Source organism: Wolffia australiana, chromosome 17 (genome assembly GCF_029677425.1).
Source record: "Wolffia australiana isolate 7733 chromosome 17, ASM2967742v1".
NCBI classification, from domain to species: Eukaryota; Viridiplantae; Streptophyta; class Magnoliopsida; order Alismatales; family Araceae; genus Wolffia; species Wolffia australiana.
In genome coordinates, this window is record NC_135851.1 from 9,546,099 (window position 1) to 9,563,874 (window position 17,776).

General features: G+C 39.7%; 4 protein-coding genes across 6 annotated transcripts in view; 3 read left to right on the forward strand and 1 right to left on the reverse strand.

The window, feature by feature from the left end:
- The window catches only part of ESP4 (HEAT repeat-containing protein), a 66,863-nt gene extending 63,281 nt beyond the window's left edge, over positions 1–3,582 (forward strand). For 2 of the 3 annotated variants that reach the window (XM_078589191.1, XM_078589192.1), the window contains 4 exons: positions 2,375–2,419; positions 2,516–2,599; positions 2,700–2,803; positions 2,899–3,582. In XM_078589191.1, the coding sequence (XP_078445317.1) occupies positions 2,375–2,419; positions 2,516–2,599; positions 2,700–2,803; positions 2,899–3,043 (378 nt within the window). In that variant the 3' untranslated portion in view covers positions 3,044–3,582. Of the gene's footprint in view, positions 1–1,949; positions 2,181–2,374; positions 2,420–2,515; positions 2,600–2,699; positions 2,804–2,898 lie in introns of those variants that run through there. The other variant, XM_078589193.1, reaches the window with a different exon arrangement.
- Positions 3,583–4,751: 1,169 nt separating this feature from the next.
- Positions 4,752–9,379, forward strand: LOC144714640 (uncharacterized protein At4g08330, chloroplastic). Its single transcript, XM_078589425.1, has 4 exons — positions 4,752–4,961; positions 5,737–6,129; positions 7,583–7,818; positions 8,928–9,379. Exons 1-3 carry the CDS (start codon positions 4,909–4,911, stop codon positions 7,647–7,649), a joined length of 513 nt encoding a protein of 170 aa, XP_078445551.1. The 5' UTR covers positions 4,752–4,908; the 3' UTR covers positions 7,650–7,818; positions 8,928–9,379.
- Positions 7,452–14,789, reverse strand: P58IPK (DnaJ P58IPK-like protein). The gene is made up of 9 exons (XM_078589424.1): positions 14,641–14,789; positions 12,973–13,138; positions 11,763–11,964; positions 11,502–11,662; positions 11,110–11,203; positions 10,832–11,044; positions 9,790–9,870; positions 8,847–9,065; positions 7,452–7,866 (listed from the first exon to the last, which is right to left on the reverse strand). Exons 1-9 carry the CDS (start codon positions 14,747–14,749, stop codon positions 7,702–7,704), a joined length of 1,410 nt encoding a protein of 469 aa, XP_078445550.1. The 5' UTR covers positions 14,750–14,789; the 3' UTR covers positions 7,452–7,701.
- Positions 14,790–15,041: 252 nt separating this feature from the next.
- Positions 15,042–16,669, forward strand: LOC144714641 (DNA-binding protein S1FA-like). The gene is made up of 3 exons (XM_078589426.1): positions 15,042–15,138; positions 15,268–15,325; positions 16,299–16,669. Exons 2-3 carry the CDS (start codon positions 15,302–15,304, stop codon positions 16,512–16,514), a joined length of 240 nt encoding a protein of 79 aa, XP_078445552.1. The 5' UTR covers positions 15,042–15,138; positions 15,268–15,301; the 3' UTR covers positions 16,515–16,669.
- The last annotated feature ends 1,107 nt before the right edge of the window (positions 16,670–17,776 follow it).

The following is a 17,776-nucleotide window of genomic DNA, read 5'->3' on the forward strand; positions in this document are numbered from 1 at the left end:
TTTACTGGTGGATCGCTGATATACTTCTTGCTAGAAATGGAGCATGATTCAAGCAGCTCGAGTCATCACTTTTACTGTGTGCTTATTCAAATCATAGTGAAGGGATGTGTGTTATTTCTTCACCCCTCATGTATATCATCTAGATTTATTCTACTTCTACTGTTCAAATCACAACATTTCTGGCTACTGTAGGTTCCTTGAGAAGCAAGCTGTTATGGCCCAATCCAGTGCTGAATCTGAATTTCAGGCTTTGTTTCAGGCTGCATGTGAACACCTTTTGGGTTCATCGCTTTCTTATCATCAGCCGTCAGTAGTGGATTGTGATAAGAATCTCCCGAGGATTTTCCCAAGAAGGAAGAAGACGAAGAACGCCACACTTGCCTACAACTGAAACACATGTGGATTTTCAAATAAAGAGGAGGAAGCGGGATGACAAACTATTAATAAAATGGGTTTTGGGTGCAAGGAACAGTTATCTTTCTTCCATCTGAAATCGGGGTGCGCCAGAGGGATTGGCCAGGGATCAAGAGATCCTCCCCCCTGGATGAGCGAAGCTGATTCGGCCGTGTACCACATTCTTCCCGATACATTTTTCTTCTCCTCTCGCAACCTCTCATGACGTTCCATACTTTCATCCCTGTATCGGACTCTATATTGCGTATTTCTTGAAGGTTTTATTGTCAGATCTGTTGCCCTCATTCTTCAGATACGGTGGGTGTCGGAGGACCTAATCAGATTGTCATCCAATTTGTCTTTCACAACATCTATATCACCCATTATATAACACCCACAGATAATTCCCCCCTGAATGTCCTAGTAGGCCACTAAGACTCTTGTTTAAAAAGGGGTTCCCCCAGACTAAGGCTCTTGTATAATAGTGACGAAGTTCATTTTGCATGCCCTAATCTTCTCGACAGGTCAACAAGGCAGACAGCGACTGGCGACTTCTACAACACGACACTTATGGATCTGGAATTCATCCCATTCAATCTGTTTGTCTTTACAGTGAGAACGTTGGAGCTCTTCACGTTTCATCTTACCTAATGTCTCATGATTGTACAAAGTGCCAAGTCTTCGAAGGTAGGAGACAGCAGACGAGAGCTCTCAACAAGAAACATATCAGAGGAAGAAAGATGACCGTAGAGGCAACAAGAACGGGAACCCAAAAGAGATATTTTCATTACTCTGTTTAGGTCATTATATACAGGAGCCGTATAATGGCTAGTTGGGTGTATCACGTGTATAGTTCCAGATCATCCCGGACGTGGATGATGGACGGGACGGGACGAATTTCGTCCTGTCCGACATCCAGAGTAAGTTCAGGGACGAAGGATGGGACGGTTTTTCGTCCAATGATAAAAAAATCGTCCCGTCCAGTCATACCAGGACGGTTTTTTCGTCCCATCCAGTCCTCCCGGGAAGAATTTTCATCCCGAAATTCGTCCCGGACGAAAAAAACCCATTTTATATTTTTAATATATCAATATAGATTTTTTCAAGTTTTTTAGGGAATTACTGAGGAGATAGAACGCAAAGGGACATGTACAATTATTTCTGAGTGGCATCCATTTGCACGCATGTAAAAATAGAGGGACTTTGATGCAAATTGTCATGGCGAGGCAACATGGCAACATCTCAACCGTCGGATGTGAATCCGGCGGTTTTCTGTCCAGATTCGTTCGTCCATCATCCGAGACGTCAGGACGGACGGTTTTTTCGTCCCATGGGACGCAAACCATCCCGACCTGTGGTCCCCGGGACAAATTTTCGTCCCAAAATTCGTCTGTATCCTCAGACGAGACGATTTTTTCGTCCCGGGACGAGAAAATCGTCCCGTCCGTGTCCCTGCACTATAATCACGTGGTGTATATCACGTGATCCACTCTAACACATCATTTTGAAGTAGACAGTCAATTTCTTTGGGAGATTAATTTGTTGCACCTACACAGCATGGCAATTCTCCGCTGAGGCTCTCTCTGGCTCTCGAGTCATGTTCTTGTGCTCCTAGCTTGGAGCATCCAATCTTTATGCCTCAGCTTGAAGGCAGACATCTGGGTTCCATCCGGTTGGGCCTTAGGCTATTCTCTCTCTCCTCTTTTTCCTTAACCTTAAATTTTTGTATATCAATTTCTTTAAAAATTTTTTTTTGTATATCAGTATATTAATTTTTATGAAGGAGTCACTTTACCAGAAGGAAATGTAATTACAGACCCCTTCTAGAAAGAAACTTCTTAAGAACGGCCGCCTCTTCCTATAGATGGAGAGAGAGAGCCATATTTTTAAATTTTTCGAAGTCCTTTGGGCGTTGATGCTTATTCGATCTCAAATGTTTCATCATGCTTATCTATCTAAAAAATTGTACTCTGCTTTGTAGATTGATTTTATAATGGAGATCCTCTCGCGGCTAGTAACCAAACAGGTGATTCCTGATTTTCAAAAAATAAATTGGGCAAACTCAGAAGATCTCAAAGCATTCCCTAACCAGCGAACATTCTTAAAATATCCTTTTATGCAGATCTGGAAATCTCCCAAATTGTGGGTCGGATTCTTAAAATGCGCTGTCCAGACCATGCCGCAATCATTCGGTGTGTTGCTCCAGGTTGGTTTTGAGACAGTCGATTTCTATCACTATTTACCTTTCATTACCCTTTTCCATTTTCTAGAATTTTTTAATCAATAAAATTTGATGGGTTTTCCAGCTGCCGGCAGCCCAGCTTGAGAATGCACTTGCTCGGAACCCCACGATCCGCACCCCTTTGATGGAGCACGCGAGCCAACCCAATATCCGGTCGTCAATCCCCAGGTTTTGACCATTGACCATTCACCGTTGACTTTTCAATTGTCTTGAAAAGTCAACATCTTTGGATTGACTTTGGTTACTTGTGCTGCTCATTCCAGGCCCACATTGGGAGTTTTGGGCCTGGTTTCAGACCCGCTGCCGCCGCCGCCGCCGCCGATCCGTCAAACTCAACCGCCGAAAAGAGAAGATACCGTCGCCGATGCCGGCTCTGAGGCTACCCACGAGGCCGAGCCAACTGCATGATCGAATTCGTGTAGTTGAAGTCAACGTCCGGGCTAATCGGTGGTCAACGGCATATTTTATCTCATGATCAATTATGATTTGTCTCATGATGATTAGTTAATCGACGCACTGGATGCCTAAGAGGCCAGTAATGTCTCTTGGAACGGGACGGAGCGGCATTTTGGTCCGTCATCTGTTACAGAGTCTGCAGTGTCGTCTCCTTCTGACAGGCCGAACGGGACGGATGTTGTACGGGATGGACGGCTGTGGATATCACCGGGGTAGGGAATGACGGTTTTGGTCTCGGTACTGGTTTTTGGCAAAAATCTATTAGTTCTATCACATGAATGCACAAAATTGAAAGTTAAAAAATCAAGTCAAAATATTCATCAAAAAGGTTAAACAATCAACTTTAATAGGGAAATATATGATTGTGGCCATGTATTCACTACATAATCAGTTACAACTGTATTTATGCAGATATATTTGTATTTGTATTTTTATTTTTGTTTACATTTTTTTGTTTACATTTTGTTTAATAAAATGAAGATTACGTGTCGCGCAAGGATTAGTTGAAATGTGGGGCCTACACGAAGGTGAGCGGTGACGCGATCCAGCAGTGTAACGGCCACCCCGGAAGCCGTTACTGTGCTTAGTCGGCGCCTAGCACGGAGACTCTCTCTTCTCTCTCTTTATCTCTATATTTATGTCTCTCTCTCCTCTTTCTCCTCTCTCTATATATATCTCTCTCTCCGCTTCTCTCTTCATATCTCTCTCCTCTCTCTCTAAATATATATATATATATATATATATATATATATATATCTCCGCTTCTCTCTTCATATCGCTCTCCTCTCTGTATACATCTCTCTCCATCCATATCTCTCTCTTTCTCTCTATACATCTCTCTCCATTCATATCTCTCTCTTTCTCTCTATACATCTCTCTCTGCTTCTCTTCATATCGCTCTCCTCTCTGTATACATCTCTCTCTGCTCTCTCTATGCATCTCTCTCCAGTCATATCTTTCTCTTTCTCTCTATACATCTCTCACTGCTCTCTCTACATCTCTCTCTCCGCTTCTCTATTCATATCTCTCTCTGCTCTCTCCATACGTCCCTCTCTCCTCTTCTCTCAATTCATATCTCTCTTTCTCTCTATACATCTCTCTCTCTTCTTCTCTATATTCATATCTCTCTTTCTCTCTATACGTCTTTCTCTCCTCTTCTCTCTATTCATATCTCTCTCTCTCTATACGTCTCTCTCCTCTTCTCTCTATTCATATATATCTCTCTCTCTCTATACATCTCTCTCTTCTATATATTCATGTCTCTTTCTCTCTATACGTCTCTCTCTCCTCTTCTCTCTATTCATATCTCTCTCCCCTCTCTCTCTAAATATATCTCTCCCTCTCTCTCTCTCTATCTCTCTCTCTCTCTCTTTCTATATCTCTTTCCCCTCTCTCTCTAAATATATCTCTCCCCCTTCTCTCTCTCTCTCTATATCTCTCTCCCCTCTCTCTCTCTATATATCTCTCTCTCCCTCTCTCTCTCTCTCTTTCTATATCTCTCTCCGCTTCTCTCTATTCTTATCTCTCTCCTCTCTCTTTCTATATCTCTCTCCTCCTCTCTCTATTCATATCTCTCCCCTCTCTCTATATACATCTCTCCCCTCTCTCTCTCTTTCTATATCTCTCCCTCTCTCTCTTCCTATATCTCTCTCCGCTTCTATCTATTCATATCTCCCTTCCCTCTCCATAATTGTCTCTCTATATCTATATATCTCTCTCCTTTCCCTCTATATCTCTCTCTCCTTTCCCTCTATATATATCTCTCTCCTCTCTGTATCTCTCACTGTTGGAGATCGGCACGCGGCAACGAGGTGGCAATGGAGATGACGACGCGCGGCTCCGCTTCTACGAGTAGAGAAGTCAGCTACAGGTTTCCGGCCATCGCGATCTTCGTTTCTCCAAAATTTTCTTGTTTTTTTTTCTTTCTGCGTTGATTTTTTCGTGGAGTCTAGTCTTCGATTGCGGACGATTTCTCTGCGGTTCGAATACTTGATCGGATGTTCATCGGAACGCGGAGAAAGTCTCAGTTTGAGGCGTGTATTTGTTTTCTTCCGCTGCGGGGAGGATTTTTGTGCCGATCGAGCGTTTGATCAGATTTTTTCCGCAGCGAGAATCGGAACTTGGAGAGAATTTCAGTTTCCGCTGATTCAATCTCTCGATCGTGGTGAAGTAGAGTTTAGTTTTGTGCCTGAACGGTGATACAGCGGGGAATCATGGAAATGGAATTTGATCCTTTGATACGATTGATTGGATTGTTATCTGCGGTGAAATCAGCAAGTATAAACTCAAGAACACTGACCGGATTTTCATCAGTATTTTCCATCTTGTTACGCGATGCAGCAGCGGAAACAGGGAATGGAATTCAATCCTTGATAATACCTCTGAGAGCCTCAGAAGTTTAGTATTACTTTGCTAATGATGATTAGATTGTCGGCCTTCCGTGAAATCAGTCCGTGGAAACTCAAGATCATTGGTCCAATATTCATCAAACTCCATATTCGTAACATAAATGCTATATTGTTTCATCAAACAGAGATTCTAGCATCGAGATCAAAGCTGTAGACATGTTCTGTTGTTTTCTGTTTGTATTTTTTTTCCAATTCTCAAGGTAATGCTGTTTGATATGAGAATTATGTGTATTACAGCTGCGGTTCATGTGGGTATGAACTGAATCTGAGCTCGTCGAGCAGAAACACAACCAATTTTGGCTCCAAGTATGGGAAGACGATCAAGAAAGGATTCATCTCCTTCGTCGAAATCGACGAAAGCAGATTTTCGACGAAGGAAGAGATCAAGTGTATGCCGTTTTTCGCCTCGAAAAGATCATGGGGACTGTGCCGTCGGCAGACCAAGCTCCTTTGCCAGAAGTGTGGCAATTTCATTGGTGTGGCTTACGAAGAAGACGATGAGAGCTTCGTCGCCGACGAGAGCTCCCCCGCTCACCAGAAGTATAAGATGAAGATCAGAGCACTGCAGCCACTTGCTGAGGATGGTGCCCCTCTCACTCTACAACATGGGAACTTGCATAATCATCATCTGTAAGTCTTCTTCTAGATTCCTCTTCTTCTTGTTATTTGTTATGGTCATCATCATTTTCTTGTTCTTCATCATTTCTAGATTTATCATCATCTGTAAGTTTTCTTCTAGATTCTTCTTCTTATTCGATATCTTCATCATCATTTTCTTGTTCTTCATCATTTCTAGATTTATCATCATCTGTAAGTCTTCTTCTAGATTCCTCTTCTTATTCTTATTCGTTGTCGTCATCATCATTTTCTTGGTCTTCATCATTTCTAGATTTATCATCATCTGTAAGTCTTCTTCGAGGTTCCTCTTCTTCTTCTTATTTGTTATCGTCATCATCATTTTCTTGTTCTTCATCATTTTTAGATTTATCATCATCTTATTTTTTTTCTTAATCTTCTGGATTCTTTGTCATCATCTTCATCATCACGATTGGCGTCATTACCATCATCACCATCATCATCATCTTCTATATTCATCATCATCACCATCACCTTCATCATCGTCATCATCATCATCACTATCACCTTCATCATCGTCATCATCATCATCATCATCATCATCACCATCGCCATCATCACCGTCATCTTCTTCTACTTCCGTTTCTTCATCTTCTAGATTCCTTGTCATAATCATCACCATCATCGCCATCATCATCATCTACTTCATATTCTAGATTGCTCACTATTGTCATCATCATCATCATCTTCTTTGTCTTCTTCTTCTTCTTCTTCTTCCTTTTCTTCATCTTCTAGATTCCTCATCATAATCATCACCATCATCATCATATTCTACTTCTTCATCTTCTAGATTGCACATCATTATCATCATCATCTTCTTCTTCTTCTCTTCACTGTCATCTTCTTCGTCATCAACAGCATCACCACCATCATCGTCATTGACATTGTCAGCAACAGCATTGTCACTACCATCATCATTGTCGTCACCATAATCATCACTCACCTCTTCCTGGTCATCATCCTATTTTTCCACGTCATCATCCTCTTCTTCCAGATTTTTCGTCACTCTTATCGTTGTCTTATTCATCATCATCATCATCATCATCATCATCACTATCATTATCATCATCTTCTTCTTCTACATTTTTCTTCATCATTGTCTTCCTCATCATCATCTTCTTCTTCTAGTAGATTCCAATTGATTCTTTTTATCTTTGTCATCATTATTTTCTTCTAAATTCTTCCGGAGTATATTCATCATCATCATCGTCGTCGTCTTCTATCATTCTTTCTTTTATTAAATGTAATTCATGGAAATGAGGATTTGTTTTATTGTACATAATTCTGAGAAAAAAATAAACAGAAGCCGTTCCTCATAATTTTTGGCAAACTGAATCTCAGAGATCTCACTAGGATTAGTGGCAAAAAAACTTACTTTTACATCAATCAATGCAATTGATATCGAATCTTGCTTCGACGAATCCTGCTAAAAATAGCATCTGACTAGGAACACCGGAGATAGCCCGCCCGGGCCCTGGCGCAATCTGGACCGTCCATCTTCAGGCTGGAGATGAGGTTGCCATCGGTCGATTGTCGAGGGTTAGTCTTGCCTGATTGATTTTTACGTCAAAAGCCGAAGCCGCCTGGGAAACCGCCATCGAAGTGGAAAGTGAACTGTTGGCCGCCGCCGCCGCCAAAGGGGTTAAATCCTGCCCCCGCCCCGCCCATGCCCATATCATCAAGGTCCTCCCCTCTGTCATATCGCGCTCTCTTTTCGTCATCTCCGAGCACCTGTGTATCGAAATTATTGGTTATACAAATCATAGATGACTGATAGATGCATGATCCTATGGGTTATATCCATCTATCTCTCTACATGTTTAATGAATTCATGTTCCACCCTTTCATGTCATGTCGTATCCACGCGATAATCATATCCATGTTGTTTATATGCATAGACAGATTTTATGTTATGCCTCCCACTATCATCATCCATAGACGTGGTCATTCTGTTTGTTTTGTGCGAATTTGTGCGAATTGTTCGTTCTGTTCAGTTTTCCGAACAGAACAAAAAACAATTCAAACAGAACATCGCACAGACCCGTGTGCGGTTCTTTTGTTCGCTTTGTGCGAATTTTGTTCTAGTTTTGTGCAAATGTGCAAATTTTGTTCGTTTTTGAAAAAAGAAAAGAACAGAACAAAGAACAAGGCCCTGTGCGGTTCTTTTGTGCAAATATTTTGATCGATTAAAACAAACAGAACAGAACAACCATGTCTAATCATCCATGGAAAAACTAGAGAGAATAATCTCTCTCTTGTTATGTGTATAGTCACATGCATAACAATTTATCAGCCCATAGTAAATAAAGTATAGCCTTCATTGAGTTCTGTATCATCATTATCAATCATCCTTGAGCCAACCACTAGGATGACGACGGAGACGATAACGATGGCAACTATAGACATATGCTTCGACCTCCCAGATGATGATGATGATGATATTATATCGACTCTTTGTATTTTTTCTTTTTAATTGCAGCATGCAAATAAATCGCATTGGATTTATGAAAAATAATCTTCAACCTCAAAGAAGAAGAAGAAGAACACGAGGCTGTTCTTCGTCTCTATGCGTGTACAGGATAGATGAATCGAAAATATGTTTTCACACGGCTAATGATGATGATGATGATGATGATAAGGTTATTATATCCATTCTAATGTTATGGAAAAAAAGTTTTTCGAGTAGGAAAAAAGTGTTCATCGATAGTCACCTCGTATGCGGCAGCAATCTCTCGAAATTTGTTCTCGGCTTCTTCTCTGTTTTCAACGTTCTTATCAGGGTGCCATTGCAGAGCCAGCTTCTTGTAAGCGCGCTTGATCTCCGCAATGGATGCCGTCTTCGAGACCTCCAGGATCTTGTACCAGTCCTTTCGCTGACTCATCTTCAGCGATCTCTCCGCTCTCATCAAAGCCTCTCGAATGTTCATGTCCTGGAATTTTTCACCAACTTATGAGCCAACAAATTTCTGGGTAAGCCAATCTATCAATATTTTATTATTGAATTTAAACGGTAAATGTTTTTTCTTTTCAAAGATAATACAAGAAACAAGACTCTCCCACACCATGAATACTACAGTTCGTCAAGGCCTTCATTTGTTTAGAACCACATCATTACGGTGCAGCCAAGCGGTATATTTATTAATTCGTCAGAGCGTCTAAGATGCTTGTGCCGTAGAATTACGAGCAATATCCAACCTTGTAACATGTATTTAGCATTTATTTAAAAAGGCTACGTAATTATATCTCTCTTGGTAAGGGTCACCAAGTTGGGTGATCTTCTATATTATTCAAAAAAAAAAAAATTTATATCTCTTGGTATATGAGTGATTTGTGGACTTCAAAGTGTGTAAATGACATACCCTATAAAGTTCACAAATATTCATGTCACCTATAGTTTGCACCTTTTCTGGGAAAAGGAAATTATTTTTTAATATCTCTCTCTTGGCAGCCACTCCATTTTAATGGAAGAAGACTTTCTTCTCCTCTCCTCAAAAATGTGTAATATCCATATTTATAAACATAGCAATTTTATATAAAAATAAAGGATTTACAGTTTACTCAGCTTAGATGCATACCTATGAATTAGAGGGTAAATGGAAATGGATTTTTTTTTTGAAATATAAATGGAAATGGATTTAAAAGGAGGTCACCAACCTGAGGAGATTTCTGGGCGGCCTCCTTGATATCATTCACAGCCCCTTCCCAATCTTCTATCAAAAGCTTGGCCTCGCCTCTCTGTCAATGCAGAAATGCAGATGAGAAGTTCAAGATGATTAGCAGTTGAATCATTATCATTAAGCATGATTATAAATATCTCGCCTACAGAGATCAGTTCAATGACAGTGAGCGTGATTAATGATAATCTTGCTGAAAGATGCACAGATAATGCAACTTGATCGTCTTAAGAATCATTTATTCAAGATCAAACAACAGTAACACAATATCATCAAACTCAGTTATGTTAACCATGATACTTACCATCGAAGCTTAAAAAAATCTAACCACGCAAATGCAGTACTTAGGGTAAGGTGGCAATCTCCACATACTTAGTATGTTATGTTCATTTTTGGTTGATTAGAGGCCATTGAAGTAAACCCTAAAATGGCTAATATATTACTGCGCTCTATCTGCTTTAAATACACTTTTGATCAAGATCAGCCTAACTAAGTGTGGGAAATGTCTTTTTCATACAGTTTATAAAGCAAAATACTCATTGATTAAACACGATGATTAGTATCTTATAATCCATACCCACAAGAAATATCTTTTCGTGCAATTTTGTACTTGGGTTCACTACTCTAATTTAAGGAGATTTGAGTTGGAACATGACTCATGCATTTTCTTTCCTTAACTCCTTCTGCCGGATCTACTAGCGACATCTCTTTAAGGATTATCTGTCAATTGTATTGATACTTCTTTGCTGCCCTCCGAAAGGGAGGGCTGTCCTATATAAAGGAAACACACAAGTGCCAAATGACTAAAAAGCCCTTGTGGGGTAACATGACGAGACTACCCCAAGATAGGATGGGGGTTCATTCAGAATATATTTAGAGAGAGAATCATGAAGTGGAGGGTCTTGTTTGGCCCTTGTAACTCTTGTTTATATCTCTTTGTCTATCGAGTTGATCACCCTTCTGGGTTATCTACCTTTTTTATTTTAAAAAAAAATAGAGATATTACGAGAAAGAAGAAGTACCTGAAGAAGTGCCTCCGGAAGCTCTGCGTCGATCTCAAGAGCACTTGTGCAACTGCTGATAGCATCTTTTCCTCTTCCCAGCTTAACCAGCAATTTACACAAGGCAAGATAAAGGCCAACGTTATAAGCCTGATGAATGGGATCCACCGAAAGGGCTGTTTTGTAATCTTCCACAGCCAAACGAAGCTTTCCCCTCTCAGCATTATCTTCTGCCTGCCCGAGGAAAATAAATACTTGAATATTTGCATTTGCGCTTAAACCAGATAAAAAATACGTACACTCTTGGTCTTCTTAAGCAGGTTTTTCAAGCCAAAGTACGCCTTCTTCAATCCACTGTGTTCAGGGTCGAGGCGCAGGCCTTTCTGATAATGCCTGATTGAGAAGTATTACAGTCTATATTAATTAGAACCTTCAATATTTTCAGAAAATTTATAGCCACAATTAGACATGGTTGTTAGGTTTCGCTTTGTGCGAATCTGTGCGTTCTGTTCGTTCTGTTCGGTTTTCCAAACAGAACAGTAACAAATTCGCGCAGATCATCGCACGCACCCGTGTGCGGTTTGATTGTTCGAATTTGTGAATTCTGTTCAAATGTGTGAATTTCGTTCGAATTTGCAAATTCTGTTCGAATGTGCGAATTCGGTCTTATTGGAAAAGAGAATGAAGTCACCTCATGGCAATATCATGATCAGCTAAATAGTAATATGCCCGGCCACGTAGAAGCAGAGCTTCTAAATCACTTTCGTCTTCTTTGAGTAAATATCCGGTCTCTGAAATAACACGGGAGTAATCTTTTAGCGCGAAGAGCAGCTTGAGTTTCAGATGTTTCGCCTGAAACAAGTTAAAGAGGAAATTAACGTTGTTTTCAGCCATCTAGAAAAAATGCAAAAAGAACAAAGAGTATAGTAGATCGACGAGTATATATGCACACCTTCAGACAAGCAGGGGAAAAGACAAGGACAACTTTTTCGATATGCTCTATCGCCCTTGAATAATCTCCTGACTCATAAAGTGCAGACGCAGACTCCCATGCACTCTGCGCCTGTTGCAACTGAGACAACTCCTTTTCTACTGATGTATCTCCTGGCTTGAGTTCCATGAACCTTTTGTAGCTTTTCTCTGATTCTTCGTATCTGATACATGGACAGCGATTATTCAAACAACGAGTTAAATAAATATTTGTAGTTCTTATTAATCCCATCAAACAACAAAAATAGATCATCTATTGAATGCATACAAAATGGGTCATCCACAAAAAAGAAAGACCAGCTCCAATGGCGATTGAGACATTGAAATCTAAGAATCTTTTGGACACATCACGAGGTTGACTAGTTAAATCGTGAGAGGATCTCGAAGTGGGAGGAACCACGTTACGAGGGGTTGTAACAATTTCTAGGTTGGAGTTTCCGCTTACTAGGAATGCTGAGTGTTGATGGTTCTGTACTTTCAAGCTCACTTGTTCTTGTAGAGATGATGCATTATACTGCCACACAGTGTGATATGTGCTAGTTTTATGTCTGCGTATTAAAGGTAACGCACCATCTATTTAAAGAGAGTTTGAGTCTTTTATATCTATCTATTGAAGAACAACAACCTGCCTACGACGAAAAGTAATGCCTTTTCTATCAGCTATAGCTATAAGCACTGTTGGTATGCACTTCAATCTTAGTATGGTATCAGAATCAAGTTTGCCGGTTCAACTCCTCGAAGCAACACACTGCAGGAGTTGTGGGTGTTCTGGGGGTTGTTGAAGAACAAAACCCTGCTTGAGAGCTAAAGCTTTTAGCACAGTTAGTAAGTGCTTGAATATTAAGACTATCAATGTCTAACTCTCCGGGGGGTGGGCTCCTCCTGCTGCCGGCTTCTCTCTCTCCTTCAATCTTTATCTGATTCTTCTCTCGTCTCTATCTTCTCAATCTTGAATTCTACACTTCTCCATCCATGTGGAAATTCACTATAGCTTGAGGATTCTGGCCCTTCCCTTGAGATAGCTGGTTCAGTGGATTTATACAGTGCCTCCTAGCAAAGCCAGGTTTTGTGGATTCAAAGTCAAGCTTTGGTATTGTCAGCACGGTATTTCATCGGCTCATATCAGGATCACAAAGACTTTAGTGAAAGAAAGTCCACAAAGGAGAAAAAACCTGCATAGCTGCCGAAGGACATGCCCACGGTCCCGATGTGCTTCAGCAAACTCTGGGTTTTTATCTACAGCAGTGGTGAGTATTTCAAGAGCTTCACTGTATAGTCCTGAATTAATGCTTTCTTTTGCCCCTTTAAGCAAAGACGAGGGGTTTCCATCATCAACTCCTGAAATATTACGAAAATTAACTGTCAAGATCACTCCAGTAAATTCGTTAACACCTAGTCCTCTTAAATTATTCTCCAAAAATCAACCAGTGAAAGAATCAATATCTGAAGTACGAGATAATTATTTTAAATAAGTTGCACAAATGGTTGCGGAGATATAAAAGGGGGAGATTCCTCAAGCTATTTAGATAAGAAAATCGTAACAAGTCTATAATCCTCAGGTGTATCTGCCAATGAATCAATAGATCATGTTAATTAGATGTCTGATAACCTCACAACAGTATAAACCCAAAATGGGAGGTTCACCGATTCGTTGGGCGTTTATCCCTTTTATATTTCAGAAAAAAGAAAAAAAAAACAGTATATATCCATGTCCACTTATCACCTTAAATTTTGGTTATTTTCAATTGTCATCAATATTAAATAAATAAAGTCATCTCCAGATAAATAAGGTGATAGAACTACAAGTATGTGCTTAATATTGGCAGCGTTTCATACTTCAGTATTGGGTAAAAATCAAAATTAAGGGCCTAAAAACCCATAACATACAACCCTCGCAGTATAATAGGATCATGAAACATATCTACCTTTGAAAAGTATTTTCTCAAAGAATCAGCCTTCCCACCCTCAACCTCACTAATTGCCTCTTTCCCCATGATAAGCGTGAGGGATCCGACAGGAGTCAGCGCTTAAAAGAATGGCTAATCATAATATTAACCTGAACGACCTATCTAGGCGGGCAAAAGCTGAGATCGCATATAATCCATTTACGATTGCAGATAAAGACGATCTAAGAGACCCAAATTTTTTTTAAAAGTTCCATCTAACATTTCATGAACTATATAATCCACTTTTTTAAAATAAACCGGGTGCACCGCAATCCGCACAAAAAACCACGGAAAAATCACCGGACGTACCGACTCCAGAGACGAGAGGGAATTGCAATCCAGCGTAAATCAGATGGAGGAAGAGGAAGGTACTTAACAATCTAGACGAGATGTAGCTGAGATTCGTACATGATCCATTCATCATGCAGATAAACACGATCTAAGAAATCTAATTATTTTTAAAAAATTTCATACGACATTTCATGTACCAAAATTCACTTCTACAACCGAAAACCGGATTCCTCGCAGAAAGGGATTTAACCATAACACAAAACTCTTCCAACCAATCTAGCGGGGAAATAGCTGAGATTCGTTCATAATCCATTAATGATGCAGATAAATACGATCTAAGAAATCTAAAATTTTTAAAAATCATATACGATATAATCCATTGACACTTAACTCGGCCAACCAATGTATCGGGGAAATAGCCGAGATTCGTAATAACAAATTCACGATGCAGCTAAACACGATTAGAGAAATCTTAAAAAATTTCAAAAAAATCCATACGACATGTCATGAACTAAAATTCACTCGTACAATCGAAAACCGGATTCCCCCCCCCAATCCGCTCAAAAAAAACAAAAACAAAAACAAAAAGATCACAGGACGTACCGAATCCAGACACGACAGGGAACTGAAATCCTGTATAAATCAGCTGGAGAAGCAGCAGGAGAGGACTTAGGGCGACCAAACCCCTTTCTCCGGGATTCATCACCTCCATCTAAGAACACTTTGAGATGACCACGATCAAATAACACTTTTCTCTATTATATATGTCCCGCTAAACAGACAGCTTGCGTGTCAGTAGGCCCCATAGAACACGTAAAATTGACCAACCATCATCCGCCACGTCATCACTTTTCTGTCACAATTGCCCGTACTTTGGTCCAACCCAGATGCCACGTCACGGCGGCATCCTAATTAGCTCATTTTTCAAACTTCCTAATTTTTTAAATAGTGGAAACTTACGTCGAAATGTACACGTGGCACTGTATGATTGGTTGAGAAACCAGTTTTTTGATCTGGTAGAAATATAAACGAGGGGTAAGCGTTGGTGGAATACTACTGTTGGATGTAAAAATCTCTAGAGGAAGTCTCTCGTGAAGACAGGTTGATCTCTTGAGTTTCGATCTTTCTTCTTATATTTTTTACTGATCCGATTTGATGCGGATTGTTTCCGATTGGTGTTCTTCGCTGATACTGTTTTGATTTTTATTTTTTTTGCATTGATTATCGTAGCTGGAAAGGCGAAGGCTTGGATCTGGTGTCTGGAATGGCTGAAAACGCTTACGGAGAGGTAATCAGCCTTTCATCGCCCTCGTTTGCTGGATTTGACCGTAAATTAGTTGCCAAGGGTTGAAGGTTCTTTGATCTCGCCTCCGGATCTTTGAAATCTCTCCGATCTGGATTTTCATGCGCTGTTCCTTGTTCAAAAAGATAATTTTGGTCGTCTTTGTGTCGTATCCTTCTATATTTCAACACCGTGCGTGTGGATCTTCCTATTTGAGATGAATTCGAGCTTTCTGATCCCCATTCAGTGATTTCTTGCTCCCTGATCTACCAACTTCGATCCCTCTCCTTTGTTGGCGTTCGATAACTGTATAAGAATTTTATACTTTTAGGTCTTACCGTTTCAGTTTATTCCAACCTTCGAATTCCGTTCACAAGCAACGCTCCTGGCAGAGATTTTAATTGTATTTGTGTTCAATATCATCTGTCTGTTTGTCGGAGGCCTTTTTGGATAGATTTTAATCATTTTATTTCATTTCATGATCTCAAAAGACAAAGAAAGAAGTTATTCAACTAAATGTATGGAAGTCTTGCACTCCCAGGAACGTCTATCAATGTAGTGCCCTGGATCTTCGGTTTGAAATTGCAACGGAAATGTCAGATTGAAACAGTTTTTTGAGCTTGTAGTAGACTTCAAATCGGTACAATAATTTTCTCTCTCCATAACGTGTTTCAAATCTCTAATTTTTCCTTCTTTTGACATCATTTTCGCATATTTATCAAACTATTGTCAACGTTCAAATTTTTCACAAGTTGAATTTCCTTGATACTTCTTTTTCTTTCTTTTAAGGTGCTCACAAAACTCGGGTTTCCTTCTCGAAAATCAAAACCATGGAAGAGATAAATTCCCTTCTTTTTTATGTAATTCCATTAATTTCAGTTTCTAGCTCATCATGGTTGTCAGTTTTTATGGCCATAAAACCACAACAAAAGAGAATTCCTCTTGTTTATTTATTAGAAAATATTTTGTTTATGAACAGGGAAATGTGATAGGGGAGGAGGCAGCTCAAGGGCTGAACCCCGCCACGATAGTGTTGGCGGTCTTCGTCGGGCTGCTTCTTGTGTTCTTCGTCGGAAACTATGCTCTTTACTATTATGCACAGAAAAAACTACCGCCGAGGAAGAAGAAGCCGGTATCCAAGAAGAAGATGAAGAAGGAGAGACTCAAGCAGGGAGTATCTGCTCCAGGTGAGTAGATAATCTGTGATTTTTCTCTTGTTACCCTGGTTCGACTCCCGAACAGAGGAACTTTTTTTTGTCAGTTTCATTGTCTAAGATAATCTTATGTACTAACTTGATCTGCTCAAAAAACTGGGCTTGAAGTTTATGCCAAAATGATATTTCGCTGGTACTCGGTGTATTATTTTTTTTGAAGAGGAGGGAAGATCAACCGAAATTGGTGATCAACCGAACATTAATAATATATGATCGCAAAAAATACATGACCAACCACCCTGGTTCCCTTTCTGTCCTTCATTTTCTGCTGAACCAAAAGGTACTTGGTGTATTGATGGAATTACCCAATGAAAGATTGGCAGGGGAATGTTAGGATTAAACTAAGAGCTAATTTATTTGCCAGTTTATTGATTGTTATTGTCTTATATGCTAATTTTGTCTGCAAGAAACTATTTGATCTTGAACTCTTTCCAAAGTTGATATTCTCATGGCGCCATTTTATTGGCTATTATTGTCTTCTGTGATAATTTTCTCAGTAAGAACTCAGAGCTTGAAGTGTTTTAAAATGATATTTTTTCAGCTAGAACTAAGAGCTTGAACTGTTTTATTAAGCATTATAATCATATGTGTTAAGTTTCTCAGTTATAAAATAGAAGACCTTGATATGTGGAAATGACATTCTTCTTTCTCATGGCATTTTGACGGCCATTAACCGAGACGAGAGTAAGGTCGGGGTTGAACCAAGATAATCCCTTTTTGCTAGTTTATTCATTGGATACTATCTTATTCTGTGCTAATTTCCATGGCATAAAATCTAGCAGCTTAATCTCAATCCCCAAAATGTTCAAGATAGGGAGATTATTCATGTATTTGATAGACATGTCAAGCTTGTAAAATATTAAGAGATCTAGTATATTGAGGGCCCTGGACTTATGTCCACTAAATTGATGTCTGGCTATAGGTATATTTTATTGTGAAAGTGAAAGTAATAAAATGAAGGCCAACTTGGAGTGAGACGAGGTGATTGTTGTTTTGGAACTTTTGTATGTACATATGTAAAAGAATGAATATACATAGTTGATGCTTTTGAGAATGGGATCCCTGAATAAAATCCATTTATTTGATTTGTATCAGCTCAGTGACGACTACGGGTATAAAGGCATCCATGAATCATAAATACAAGCATTTTTTTGGAAGCCACATTGGGAACCATACATATGCCCTATAGTTTTCAGGATAGACATTTTGAGAGGCAGGGCTATTTGGATTACAGATGATATCA